Source organism: Colias croceus, chromosome 9, assembly GCF_905220415.1.
Source record: "Colias croceus chromosome 9, ilColCroc2.1".
NCBI classification, from domain to species: Eukaryota; Metazoa; Arthropoda; class Insecta; order Lepidoptera; family Pieridae; genus Colias; species Colias croceus.
This window is the reverse complement of record NC_059545.1, coordinates 7,811,846-7,826,749: the sequence shown is the minus strand read 5'-3', so window position 1 is coordinate 7,826,749 and position 14,904 is coordinate 7,811,846. Positions and strand designations below refer to the sequence as shown.

The window sequence follows — 14,904 nt, the reverse complement described above, 5'->3', positions numbered from 1 at the left end:
ATTTTTTACTATGAATTGTATTATTATTTAATATTTATTAATGCAGTAATAAGTTAATTTTTACCCAATAAAGATTATTATATTTAACTTTTTATTGTTATTATAATGTATTGATTAGTTTGTAAAAATATTTAATAAGAAAATACCGTTAAAATGAAGTATCAATGTCCCATGTTTATCGATAAACAACTGATAATTATTTTGTCTCTTTCTTGCTTGAGCCAAAAGTCTTGAGAGCGATAGAGACAGATTATTGAAGTATTGGGGACAAACAAATTCATTGACTAGCTTTATTGTTACCATCTTTGATAATATTATTATTATCTAGGGTTCAAAACGACGCGCGAAACCCATCTCCATTATAAAGTCACTACTAATTTATTATAATTAATATAAACAATCGATAGATTAGTGGCGTTTTAGATTTAGAGTGAAAATCAATAATCCAATATATCGTATAGTACTAAAGGCCTTAAATATGGGACCTTACAAGTTCTCGACATGCTTGCCGACTCATAATAATAGCTTACCGTTATAGCCTTAGAGTATATATTACAATAGTATAGAGCGAGTGTATTGCACAAATTGCTTATTGCGCATCGTAGGCAGATGAGCTATAGATACTATATAGATGTGTGTGTGACAAATAGGGATGGGTAGGTATCAATTGCGTGTTGAACTGTCGATAAGTTATGTAAATAAATATGTATCATAAGTAAATTTTATGTTCAATAAGTTATTAAAGGAAAAATATACGAATAAAGTATAAATATGTAATTTTAAATTTGTCTACCAACTGAATAAAGTTTGTTTATTCCATTTGAATATTAAATATTATATATGAAATTTTCTTGTATTAATTATAAGTACTTTAAAAAAATATGTTTAATTGGAATATCAGAAAAACGTGAGTACTTTTTAAATAATAAAGTTAATAAAATAAAAGATCAGGTTTAGTGCTATTTCTTTAATAATAAATCAAACCATAATAATAATGTTTTAAAAATGGTAAAAAATATTAAGAAATAATTAATAATTTAAAATGATAAAATAGTTAATAAATAATATTAATAATTTTTTTATTTAATTTTATCCATTCTACTATCAAAATCTTCAAAATCAATTTAGCGGTTCAGAAAATATATCGTAACATTACATACTTTACATTTACATTCGCATTCATATTAGAAAGTGTATCATACAAAACACACCACAAATATATTTATAATACATTTTTAAAAGAGTTTTAAATTTTAAGTTAAATAAATAATTTGTTAAAATATAGTTCTTCTAGTAAACTTTATATCGAGTACAGCGTTGGTCAGGTCACATCACTATGATCACGTGGCGGCAGTGAGGCGCGCGAGCAAGCCTGCGCGTGTCCGCCTCTCACCTACCCTTCACGCCCGCGATGCTAGATTTATTTTCATAAAAATAAGTATAACAATCGACTTACTGATGGAATGTGATAGTGGATTTCAATTTTGTGTATTTTCTAGTATCGTTTTTGCAAGATAGAACAGCACATTTCACCATGTTTATTCGTAATATGAAAAAAAATCCAGAGCAACGCACTTCGTGAGCACTCAACCACGACTGCGAGCGCTCGCGGCGGGAACGTCGTGTTGTTCCCACCTGTGCCTACTGTTCCCACTTGGTTGTTCGCACTCTATAGATAGTATTTATACTCTAAGGTTATAGCCTTGCACTTAGTATAGGTTTAAACTAGAGTTTTTCAGCTTCATACAATTTTGTCTATGGCCATTCGACTGGACACAAACAACAAATTGTTTCACACAAACAGTTTACAAGAACACTTTGCCTTTGTGTGAACGTACACGGAAATAAATGTGATATTGTATTGTTTTTATATGTAATGGTTTTTGAAAGTGCAGCATTTTTGTGAATGAGCAACATTTTAATGTAATACACGTATACTTTATAATATCATGGGGTTTTCTTGATTTATATTGAACTAATTATTGTTTGGTAATGCATTTTTAAAAATTTATTGAAATATCAATGTTTCCATGTGTATGAAATTTATTATTATTAATTAATTAATTAATGTTATATTATAGTCATTGGCTTTGTAATTTTAAAAACGATCAATACGGCTCGACAATTATTCAGAGCATAATAAAAATTATTTATTATTTATTTAAAATAAATTGCATTTAACTGATTGATAAAAGCGCCATGCTGTGTCGTCGTGCATTATGTCTTCGATCCTCGAATCGTTTTGTCTCCATTTTATAATTAAAATTACTTTTTCCTTTGTGACGAATGAATCTTCATAGTTCATATAACTTTGGCGATTTGCAAAGTCAAAAGAAAAACTTATAATTTAGGAACAAACATTTTGCATATTACATATTTCACAACGTAAATCTTGTGTGAACACAGCTTAAATATTTAAGCGTGAACAGTGCGTACAAATTATACCATATTATACACGCCTGCTCTTTATCAAGCCAATGGTTATTTTTAATTAAATTAACGCATACGTTTTATAATTCGAAGCCATTCCATTCGACTCACTTGTATGGTTAATGTGATAATTATACATGGAACAAGCTTAATGTTAATAATTTAAAAGAGTTATTTTATGTTTTAATCGTTGTATGTAAGATAATAAATGAAATCTGCGAATTTATTGTTTTATTTTTCTTTCCTTGATAATATTTTAAATTTCCACTAACCACTCCCCTAGCTTCACTAGTCTTGACACTGACAAAAACAAAAAAAACCAGCGTGTGTTCCGAGCACACATCTCAGAAGTGAAATTTCTTTGGCAAGATTCAAAGATACCAAAATCATCGCTTTAATCCATGACGCGACCTCGAAATTTTACTCTCTACGCGCCTAAAGAAGTTTCACTTCAATATATCTCATATTACTCAGGGTATTTCATTTAATTGCCCAAAATTACAAGCGAGTAATGTAGATAATATAATAGATTTGCTAAATCCCCCTCCAAAATGAAAATTTTGTGTGCAAACCTTGTTTTTACCCGATTTACATAATAGGTTGATATTGCTATTGGTCTCTAATATTTGCATGTAAATTTTTGGATAAAAACTCACGTAACGGTTATAACCCTGACCGCCGCAGTTGCAGGCCCTCAGCTCTGAGTGTAGATATTTTTTTAAATAATTTAATGTTTCGTCTCAGCATATTAATTCACGATGCGTGCTAGTGTAATGTCGGTATTGGGCGTTTCGTTAGATCAAGGAAACATTAAAAATAACTGCAATTAGGTATTTGTAAAAATTCATCTTTTACATTTACGCTGCTTGTTCACACATTTTTTTTGGCGTGTAAATCTACTATTCCCCGTGAGTGGGACACAGTGGTCTGTGTTGTAAGGATCACATAATATAAGCCTACTGCCCGCTTGTTCACACTCTTTATTATATTTTAGTATTTTGTATTATTTTTATGCAATAGGGTTTATGCAGTACTATAATATAATATAATACAGTAATATAATATAACTTGAGAAAGAAAATAAAAGGCAGACATAATTTAATATTTTTTATTTATCAATTTCTGTATCCACAATAAAGACAACAATGCGGATTTGATTCAAATTAAATATTTACATTTAACAACCAAACTTGAAAAACACGATCTTAATTTTTTTTTCAAAGCACCTTTGATCTATTTTATATAAAAATAAATGCCAATTTGGCACAAAACCATTTTACTTAACCGAATGTCCCTTGTGATGAAATAAAACGTTGCTATACAAAATATAAAAAATAAGAATTAAAAGCGACGTACCGCTTGTTCGATGTAACTCAACTTTGTACTTAGGAATGTGAAATAATTCCATTATGATACAGAAATTATAAATATACACACATACATAATCTAATGCTGCTGATTATGTAATAAATTATGCTTTACCGAATAAATTACTGAGATAATTGTTCATCCTAAACGGATCAAACTTTAGGATAGAGTATTAATGGAAAAAGAATATCATAGACAATTTGGCCATTGAGAATAGTGGGGCCATCATTAATAAAGAAAAAATTCATTTATTATAATTATTAATCTGTTATAAAAAATTGTTTGTGTCCAGCGACATTAAAACGTAACGAAATGAAGTACAACCTCAACACAATATAAAAATTAACAGCCTAGCTTACAAAATGCACATGTTAAGTGTTAATTCATAATAATTATAATCTATACAGTACAATATAATCTATGGAAGTCTCAAAAGAGCGGGATGTTGACAGCTTATAATTCGTCTCTGGGCGCCGATTCGTCGTCTTCGTCTTCCTCCGACTGGAACAAAGAAAAAACAATAAGATTTTGTTTTAAACGTAATATTTTAGAATTAAGATGGATGAATTTGATTTAAATGATCCAACAAAATATATTTTGAAATAATTTATCAAATTCTAATGCTTGCATTTTGATTCATTTATATAGTTCTCTCTATGAATACAAAATGTCGTAGTTTCCTTTCAATCGCAGAATTGTTATTAGCTCGTCCAAAAATGGTACAACAATTAGTAAACCTAGAATACTTTTATTAAAAAAAGGTAATTTTAGTTTAATATTTATAAAATAAACTCACCACAGAGGGAGTGGGCTCAGATCCCTCGCCGTCAGTTTCAACGAACTTGGTCATGGCGGCCAGTGATCGCTCGCCGTTGTAGTCTTTCACCTGATGATGGAAATACAGTATTAATAATTAATATATCGAATTATTATTATACATAATATAATATCAGGTATGAGTTACCTTGTATTGTACATCATTTACTGAAGTATTACAAGGAAATAGAGAATATTCTAGTATACATCTATTTTTGATTCACACTTTCTACCACAACATACAGTTTAATCGGTAAAAACATATGCCATTTGAATGAGTAAATTTGTAGTAGAACCAGTAGGGTTCATTGATATTAATAGGAACAGTTAAATTAAAGAGGTCAGTAAGCTTAGATCATTAAGTAATGGATGGAGTACGCTGGCAAATGTTCTAACTAAACTTTCTGCTGATTTTGGTGCGGGGAGGGTAACTCACACTATTGAAACACAATCACACATTCGTAAAAATAATTTGTGTCACGAAAGTCGTAAAAATTTACGACCTTTTAAGCGACGAGTTTTTAAATTCAACTCTATCCCTAAGTACATAAAGATTAAATTCGTATTTCATTCCAAGTTGCCTCGTGGGGAGTGCGTTTCAATATCGCGTTCTAAATTCAACTATAAAGCTTACATCATAAAGATTAAATTTGTATTTCTTTAAAAGATAGTCTCGTAAGGAAGGCGGTTCATTATCGCGTTTAAAATTCAACTTTATCTCTTAGTGTATAAAGATTAAATTTGTATATTTTCTTTCCATGATAGTCTCGTGGGGCCGCATCAATGATCGAGTAAACATGACTCGATTATTTGTCTTGATCATATCGCTAAACGATACATCGACGATTATTAGAAATTGCATTTAATTAGAAATATACGTTAAAAAAATAAAAAAATATACACAAATGAAAGGTTATTCCATCTTTTTTAATATTCGACATGTTTGAATTGCTTCTGCAAGACTTGACAGTGCAAAACGGCATTTTTAGCGGAGCACTCGCAGACGTCCTTTCGATGTTTTACGAATACGCAGAGTGGTTGTAATCGATTACGCAAGTAGTTTTTATGAAAGCATAAGATTTTTCGATTCGGATAATCTTATACCTCGGCGAAAGGGGAAACACCTGCGAGTGTTATCCATTACTTAATGATCTAAGTCAGTAAGTAATAGGCCATGAGTCAGATTGATTGCTATGACCATGTGTACCAGAAAGATAAATTTCATTTAATTCAGTTCTTTTACAAATACATAATAATTCTTTTAGACCAACACATTAATACTAAGAACTACCATATTAGAAACGGTAGGACTATACAGGGTGTAATCGTTAAGTGTGCACAGGCGATTATTCCGCAACTATTGCAGATATCAAAAAACTTTAAACTGATATTGAAAGCCCTTTACCTAATGAGTAAAATGACAATAATAACTTTTTTTTAAATAAAACGGTAAATATCCATAAATAATACGTTAAGGAACAGTATAGTATTTAAAAAACCGCTATAATCACCAGTACAAAATTAAATTTAAATAGCAGGTCCATTAAAAAATTAATAGAAAATTACCTGATTGTCCTTAGTGTACAGTTTGATGGTGGGGAATGACGTGATCTTGGTGTGCTCCAACTCGTTGGCGGTCGCGTCAATCTTGGCAATCACAACGTCGTCGTCCTTCTCAAAGTGTTCGCCCAGTTTGTCGTAGATCGGCACTAGTTGTTTGCAGTGGCCGCACCTGGGTCGGATTCATTATTTTTAAATTATATTATGTATTATTTTTAACACTTATTAATTAGTACACTTATTGTATAATGTACTTATTTTTTAACTAATGTGTTGAATAGAGATTGTGGGTGTATAAGTTGGTTTTATTTAGATATACATACTGCTTATTTTTTAGGCATTTTTACTTTTTAGTAGAGAAAGAGATAAGATATTTTTGTTTATAGGGTCAGGTAGGTCATAGTAACTACTTTTTCTAAGTTTCAATTTAAAACCTCTACGGAACGACCATCAATGGATTTAGACTATGTAGTTATTTTAAACAAAAATCTATTAAATTTAAAAAAAATAAGATCAGTCTATATTTTACTTAGTATTCTAAATTTATAATGTAATAACTGCATAATATTTAAATTTCGATAACCATATCATTCCCCGTTAAAGTAAATAGTAACCAAATTGAATCAATACCGTAATTAATTACACGTATTCAATGACGAATATTATTATTAGTATTCTATAAACACTTGAATAAATAACATTACATCATATAGACTACATTGACAATAACTTTACGCAATGTTTGTTTTGTTAATACTGCTTTTGTTTCAGTGTGTCATATTTTTAAATGTCACAAGGCAATGTCATTTCGTAACAAATTGATTATGAAACAATTAAACAAACTTAATTTTCCTTTAAAATGCAAATTAGTAAAAAAGAATTACTTCATAGTTACAAACAAAATTAAATAAATAAATAGATTCATAAGTAAAGTATGATATAATCATTTTGATTGATGAAATTGCTTGAAATATGGCAGTTACTGTTTATAACGGCCAAAAAATGAAACCACCTGAAAAATTCAATCGAAAACGCTACAAAAATCTGCTTACTCCACCAACACCACTTAACCAAAAAAATAAAAATAAAAAAAAACAACTCACCATGGAGCATAAAACTCAACAAGGACCTTCTTGCTAGTATCAAAGACGACCTCATCAAAGTTGCTAGCGACGAGCACCTTCACGGGCTTCGCGGACCAGTCCTCGGGGAGGTCCTCGCTGAGGAGGTGCTGCTTGAGCGTGCCGGCGAAGAATGATTGGACGAATTCCTGATGATTGAATAATTTTAAAAATTAGAACTTTTTTAAATGAGGTCAAGGCAAAAAGATTTAAAGGGATTTTTGTTTTTTTTTTATGTTATTTAATTTAAGAACGGACTTTAGCTAACTTTTTTTGTGAGAATTCTTATTGGACAGCATATCTATGCTATGCTATACATTATCTAATGTGGAATGCAATGTAATAGAAACTATGTGTGAATATAATTAAAAGATGATGTTTTAAATTTAGTATTCTTATGTTTGAATATTCTGAGAATTTGTGTAGGTATTATTTTTACTAGCATTAGATTTTTTTTTATAATTTGATGCAATGGAGAGATCCAAGATGATATTGTAGGATAAAAGATGTTACGTAACTTGTAATAGTTACAATATTTAAATACAAAGCGAGAAAATGCTATAAATACAGTATTTGCATTTGAATGTCATAGGTTGTATGGTGTATATCTGTTATTGTGCATATTTTATAAGGTCATGGCTGACACAGATGGCATATCAACTTTTGCATAGGTAAATAATAATTGCTATTGGTGCACGGCATAATTTATTTATGTGTACAATAAAAATGATCCTATTTCATAGACTACAATAACATCATGCGAATATTAAATTAAAAAACGATTTCTATTACCGATAAATCTATACCGTTGAGAATACTTTACTATACAAATGCTGGTTAACAAAGGTTAATGTCACAGTAACTCAATCAGGTATCAAAATAGAATATTGATACACTTAATTAGATAAAAACAATATTGTTGTATAGAATATCGATACAATCAGTGCTTAGTGACATAACATTACAATTAGTAACGAATAGTGCGTTATCAACGTCCGCCACAACGCGCGATATGATTCGTGTCGCGTTCGATTTGGCTACTTGTACATTACTAGCTTTCCGCCTGAGGCTTCGCCCGCGCAGTCAAAGAAAAACCCGCATAGTTCCCGTTCCCGTGGGATTTCTGGGATAAAACCTAGCCTATATTACTCGTGGATAATGTAGCTTTCGAATGGTGAAAGAATTTTTATATAGATATCATTAAAAAAGGAAAATGTCGTCTAAAAGTTATATTTGAATCTTTAAGTTCGCTAAAATTATTCAATAAGATCCGGTTTAAAATAAACAAATTTATAAAGATCAAATAAGTTTTTTTTTTTATACTAAAACCGACAAAGGAGCGGGCGGTGCAAAATTAGGTAACCTTGTTGTTTCGTATGTTTACTCAAGTAAATTTCCATTTAATTTTCTTATCAAATTTTTCGAAATCAAATTTAAATTTTAATACTCGGCTCTTAAAATAATAATAATTAACAATTTAATACGCATTATGTTCCTAACGACTTCGCCTACGTATATTTTAAGAACACTTTTAAAAACAGCGGTATTGATACCTACAATATTCTCCACGTATAAGAAAATACATTATCGTCAAATATGTTTTCGCATATCAAATATGCCTATACAATTGATTTTATACTCTCGATAAGAGCGTAACATTTGCAATAATTGCTTTTCACCCTTTTACACGACACTGTGGCGAAATTCAATGACACAGCTTATAATTTATTGAACTATTTATAATTGAAACACGTTATTTCTTCTATTTTTATTAATGTGATTTACTTGAAATTAATTTTTTGTTTGATTTATTTTCTCATTATTTTTTAGTTCCAAGTATTGATATTTAATATGAAAACAGTAGAACTATTTTAAATGCAACAAAGCCCTTTTCAAGAATATAATCTATTTCTGCTTAAAATTGTATCCAAAAATGGTCACCTAGATCTACGGTTTTTCAAAATTAGAGAGATAGGTAAAAAAAATGATCGGCCAAAACTAGTACATAATGATTTTGTTGACAAACAAGTTTAAAGTCCAACATCTATACAGAATATAATTATGTTCAGATGTTTGCATATTTAAGAGGATCAAAAATAATTATTATGAAAGTTTCATTTAAATTCCTGCATAAATAATTGAATATTGATAGACTTGGATAAGTCTACAGTTATATATGATAATTAATAAATATATTAATGATTCAAAGTAAGATTCTAAGATTTCTATTTACTATCAAAAAAATTTCATTGAAAGTTAGTCATTGAATATCTCCCAAACGGCTGTACCAATATCGATGCGACTCACCTCAATAGCGTTGGCGGTGAGCTCATTGGTGGGCGGCTTGTACTTGGCCATGTCTTGTTCCAAAGCGATCAAACGCGCTGATGGGACCTCATCCTTCTTCATGCCGAAGAACTCCAAGATTCTGGGGGTAAAGCAATAAAAATAAAAAAAACATTATTACTTACAATATGTATTGTAAGTAATAATGTTTTTTTAACTGAATTTTAGAAAAACCTGGCTTTTAAGTCCGTAAAATAACGATTTTAATACTGCTTTTTCTTCAATCATTGTTCTATTTGTGTAACATACAGAAATAGTCATAAGGAATGTAATGAAACGTTAAAAAATTGAAAAAAAAGTATCATTTTTTGATACAAATTGAAACATTGCACCATTTTAAAAGCAAGGTTTCAATTCAAGTTCTTCTACATTTTTTTTATTCTAAACACGATTATTATGAGATCATTTAAATCTATATTTAAAGTGAAACTTTTATTACATCGTCTCAAACTTTTTGGTCTGTGTAGCGCATGTCGCGTGACGCACGATACGTACGACAATAATTATCGTACAAATACGATAATTTTTAGTTAAATGTCTATAGTGTGAAAAAAAGTTTCACTTTTACCGTGGTTTCATAAAACCACACAACATTTTTATTAATATGATTACTTATAACTAGAATATTAAAACAAAAAGTGGTAAATACCTCTGGTGGTCATCTTCATCGGTGTCAATGGCGACGGTCATGATCTTTTCGCGGTAAGTCTTGGCGACGGGCTTCAGGACTTCTAGGTACTTCTCGAAATCGCCATTTTTCTATAACAAACAATAAATTAGGTTTAAATATAGTTCATTTATAACTATATATAGTGGAAAATCTTTTTGTGTGTATTTTTGTGATTTTCCTTCACGTATCGAAAAATTTTGCTATTGTTATACAAATTGGATTTGTCAAATGTACATTACTATAGATTGTATGTTATGTATGTTCATTTTAGTTGAAATTAAAAACTCATCAAGGTAGTAAGGAGGTAAGATATTAAATAAGATATACAAGTAAATAAATATTATTTGCTAGAATTTTTATCTATTAGTGTAAATATATTTAGTGCAGTTAACAACGATTCGATACGGTGATATGATAATATTGCCTCGCGACATTCGACACGACTTACAATTACTTACGTAAACTTTTCATACATAATATACTGTTTTCAACTTTTCATATGATAATTTCTCAATGCAAATCCTTGGTAAATCAGGATACAAATTGCGTGCAATGATAATTCTGCGACTATATGAGTAACAAACTTCCTTTGTATATTTTTTAACATTATTTTAGTGACATTATCACTTCCTTTTAATACAATTTAATAAAATAACGGGCCCGCTAGTAAAAAATGTCGAAGATGTAATGTTTACCGATTAGGTTGCGTCGGGGGCAACGATCTGTACAGTTCAATGACCTTTACTATGGTCGTGAGGAATACCGAATAGTGATTTTTTAATTGCCTATAAAAAAAACATTATAGTTGTTTCAGTATGTGCTTTACTACTAACTACTTAAAATCAATATTAAGATCGAAAAAAAAATCTAAAACGAGTAATTCACACATACTCGACTATTATAAAACCCAGTAGTTTTATATGATAATCCGATTAGATTAGATTATTTTAAAAGCGTCATATAATAAACTAACTTAATAAATAAATGAGATGACTCATGAAATTTCATGAAGTCATGCAAAAAAGTGATCAACTTTCACAAATCGTGAGCTATGCTCCAATAAGTAAACCTCAAAAAGCATAATCGAAAGCTGGTGTGACAAGATGAGTGTTCTTTTGCAGTTAGTCACTCGGTTACTTTCCTAAGACTGCGTCCGGTTATGTTTTTGTTCCCACTACGCGTACCGTTAATGATTTAATTACCATTGCGACAAGGTTAAACTGTAACCGTTAAAATTATTTATAATTGAATGAACAGACACGGCTAATAGAATACATGATTTTGTATTTCTGAAAATATTGCTATTAAAAATATCGATAGGAATATTTGCCATTTAGAACGTGGTAAAGAACAGTTTTAATACAAAATAGAAGCAAAATATAAATTATACAAGTCTCAAAAAACCGGTTGACCTATTCGATTATTTAAAGCTTGTTTTTTTACAAACACTTTAGCCAGGTGGTTTTTAGGAAGAATTCAATTAAACAAAATAAGAACCGCATAATAATTAATAATACGAATGCTCGATCGAAAACACGATCAAAGAATAATAATGTATGAACGCACAATTTTGACCCCATATAAATTATAATATTGACACAGAAATATTATCTCAAACTTATTGATAAATGAGTCTAAGTTAAAAAGTGGGTTACATTTTGCACACCACTAGTTACTTTCACAATTCGTGAACATCGTCGTGACCTGTTTAATGTGCCGTAAAATGTTTTGTGATAGGATGGAACACAGATAAACATAAATGAATATTAATATAGTCTGTAGTCTGTAGCTGAATATAGATAGGTACTATAAATATGTAAATTGTCGCCCGCGCCTTCATCCTGTGTTAGCACAAGACTTGGAAACAATATATTCGTTATAATTAAGTTGTATTATAACATCGCCCATTATAAATTTAGTGGTATATATTTATTTTTAATGTTAATTTACATAGACTGCAATTTTGAAATTATAAATTTTTCCCTTTTATAATCATTGTTAGCAAGTGAAGTTAGAATGTAATTTCATAGAAAACTACTTATTTAATTTATAAAAGTTAAATAACTACATATTATGACCTTAACAAAACACACATACAAAAAAAGTGCATTTTAACCAACACTACCAAAGAAGACAAGTTCTCGTTTTAGATCATATTTTTTTAACACACTCAAACTATCTTGCTATTTATTATATTTGCAGCACAAAAAAACTAACCTTGGACAGGAACAACAGGAGGTGGTACTTGATCTGTCCGCCAAAGATCTTGGAAGCTGTCTCGTGAGAGAACTCAACAACGGTTGGCATGCTCTGCACAAACACCCAGTTCTTGAAGATATCCTCTGTGAACTCTTCGCCTTCAAACTTGACACTTGGCTCTTCAAACTGTGTGAAAAACAATTAGAATTAAAAAAAAAAAACAAAAAAATTATGGATGAAAAAAAAAGATCTGATTGATGAAATCCTATCTTTTTAGTTTGAATATGAAATTGCCTTTTGGAATAAACAATGTGAGTTGGAAAATATTTCAGTATCAGTTTTTTATTATTTTTATTGAAAGAAATCATTAAAATTTAAATTAATAGCTCAACAACATAATAAATCTAAATTTTTTAATGGCAATTTTGAAGTGGCTAGAATGGCTAGAATGCTAATAAAATTAATATTAGATAACCATTTTTTAAATTATGCGTAATTTGTACAAGTATCATTTATATCCTTAATTATTTTATTGCACTTTTATTCAAATTTCTACAATTAGTTCCATTCCATGATTTTGTTCATGTTAAATACAATTATTAAATATTGTATAGACCCCTAAAATCAATCACATCAATCATTTTCATATTTTAATTGTAGTTATAAAATCGAATTTATCTCAGTACAAACTATCTAAAGATAAGAAAAGTATTATGTGAATATTGAGAGAGATAATGTCCATGACCGTTGGGGTCATAGTCAACCTAAAAGTTTCACATTTATCATTATAGATAAAAACATGTGCATTTTGAACAAATTATTATTAAAATTTAGGAAACCAGTTGCTACTATCTTTTAATGAGTTTTATTATAAATAAATTATCTTTTTCTTTTAAAACTTTCCCTTCAACTAGTTTTAATAAAAAATAATTAAAATTATCAATAATTCCTATCACAAAGTTAAAAACATATTTAAATTAAATTTTACTTACGTTCTTGTACATGACAACATCTTCAGGTTTGGCCTCGAGCTCCTCAATGACCTTCTCGTCAGTAACAAGAGCGAACACTTGGTCGTCAACCAAACCAGCAGTGTTGACAAAAGCAACAGCTTTCTGTGTAGTTTGGTCAGGGAAGAAACCGAACACAATAACGGGGTTAGCGGCAATCAGTTCCTTAGCCTGTTCGGCGGAAGCAACAGTGGCGGCCGGAGGTCCAGTCTTCTTCTTCAACCAAGCGATGATGTCATCAGCCTGACGACCACCTGTTATGAAAAGTTAATAAGGCCATGTGAAATGAGTTTTAAATGATGCAATAATCTTTTAATTTGACCAATCATTTATGATTTATAGCCCAGATCTATTAAATGCTGTCACATGTGTTTAAAAACATATTTAACAGCGGTTGTAAATGAATATTTATAAAACAATCATTTACTGGCTATTAGACTTGAACAACTATCGTGATTAGAGTAATAACTGTAACAGTGATAAGAACTTACCGGAGTAATCAATAGGGCTACCGTTCTTGAAGAAAATAAGGGTTGGGTACCCCCTAACTTTGTAGTTTTCGGCCAGATCTTGTTCTTGCGTGGCATCGACTTTGGCGAGTTTGATCGGGGAGTCTTCCTCGGCCAATTTTGTAGCCGCCTTGGCGTACTCCGGCGCGAGCGATTTGCAGTGGCCACACCATGGTGCATCTGTGACGTAGACATATACGTAGAAATAAAATGCCGCCCGGCAAGTACATGCCGACAAACAAAGCGAAGCAAAATTTTTATTTTATAAAATATATATCAGTTCACAATTATATTTCGAATATTACAATGAATTAAAAAATACTTACAGAATTCCACTAAAATAAATTCGGTCTTGGCAATAATATCATCGAATAGTGGTTTTGTTAGGACAAGTACGTTGTCTTCAGTTGGAATCTCGTCTCCGAGCGCGGCACCCAAAAGGGCTATTGCCAAAAATGATAAAACAATCCTCATATTTAAATATTCAAATTCTCCAATGTTAAACTATCTTCTGCTCGGAGGACGAAACTCAACAAAATGCCGAAAATGCCACTTCTTTCACACCCGCACCGACTGTCTCACTCGACGTGGCAGCGTCGATCGTGTGTTTTGCTGTGATTGGTCGATCTTGTTTTTTTATTTTTGTTTGTCACTATCAAGTCATGGACAATAAATAATCTTTATTGAATCTATGTTAGCTAACATCAAAAATTAAGTTATTTCGTTGGTTAAAAGATGAACTGCTGTATATTTATTTACATTTAACATTTAATTAGTTTAAACTCATAACGTCTCCTATTTAAATAAACATTTTATCGGTGGATCTGCCACGTTCAAAATTTCAGGCTCTGTGTGTCAAAATTTGTGTGTTACAA

General features: G+C 30.4%; 1 protein-coding gene and 1 long non-coding RNA gene across 2 annotated transcripts; one reads left to right on the top strand and one right to left on the bottom strand.

Annotated features, from left to right (window-relative positions):
- The first annotated feature begins 27 nt into the window (after positions 1 to 27).
- On the top strand, positions 28 to 2,652 carry LOC123694391. The gene is made up of 2 exons (XR_006751798.1): positions 28 to 531; positions 1,695 to 2,652. It is a non-coding gene; the product is annotated as an uncharacterized LOC123694391 (long non-coding RNA).
- An 872-nt stretch (positions 2,653 to 3,524) lies between these two features.
- Positions 3,525 to 14,639, bottom strand: LOC123694361 (protein disulfide-isomerase). Its single transcript, XM_045639779.1, has 10 exons — positions 14,356 to 14,639; positions 14,012 to 14,209; positions 13,503 to 13,774; positions 12,529 to 12,696; positions 10,291 to 10,400; positions 9,603 to 9,723; positions 7,278 to 7,444; positions 6,181 to 6,346; positions 4,595 to 4,684; positions 3,525 to 4,299 (listed from the first exon to the last, which is right to left on the bottom strand). Exons 1-10 carry the CDS (start codon positions 14,501 to 14,503, stop codon positions 4,252 to 4,254), a joined length of 1,488 nt encoding a protein of 495 aa, XP_045495735.1. The 5' UTR covers positions 14,504 to 14,639; the 3' UTR covers positions 3,525 to 4,251.
- Positions 14,640 to 14,904: the final 265 nt, after the last annotated feature.

What these genes read in the sequence shown, in the direction of transcription:
- LOC123694361 (XM_045639779.1), bottom strand. Translation starts at nt 14,503, where the DNA reads ATGAGGATTGTTTTATCATTTTTGGCAATAGCCCTTTTGGGTGCCGCG. An exon ending in TCCTGTTGTTCCTGTCCAAG is followed by an intron (nt 10,401 to 12,528) that starts GTTAGTTTTTTT and finishes TGTTTGTTATAG; the next exon opens with AAAAATGGCGATTTCGAGAA. An exon ending in CTGAGCCCACTCCCTCTGTG is followed by an intron (nt 4,300 to 4,594) that starts GTGAGTTTATTT and finishes TCTTTGTTCCAG; the next exon opens with TCGGAGGAAGACGAAGACGA.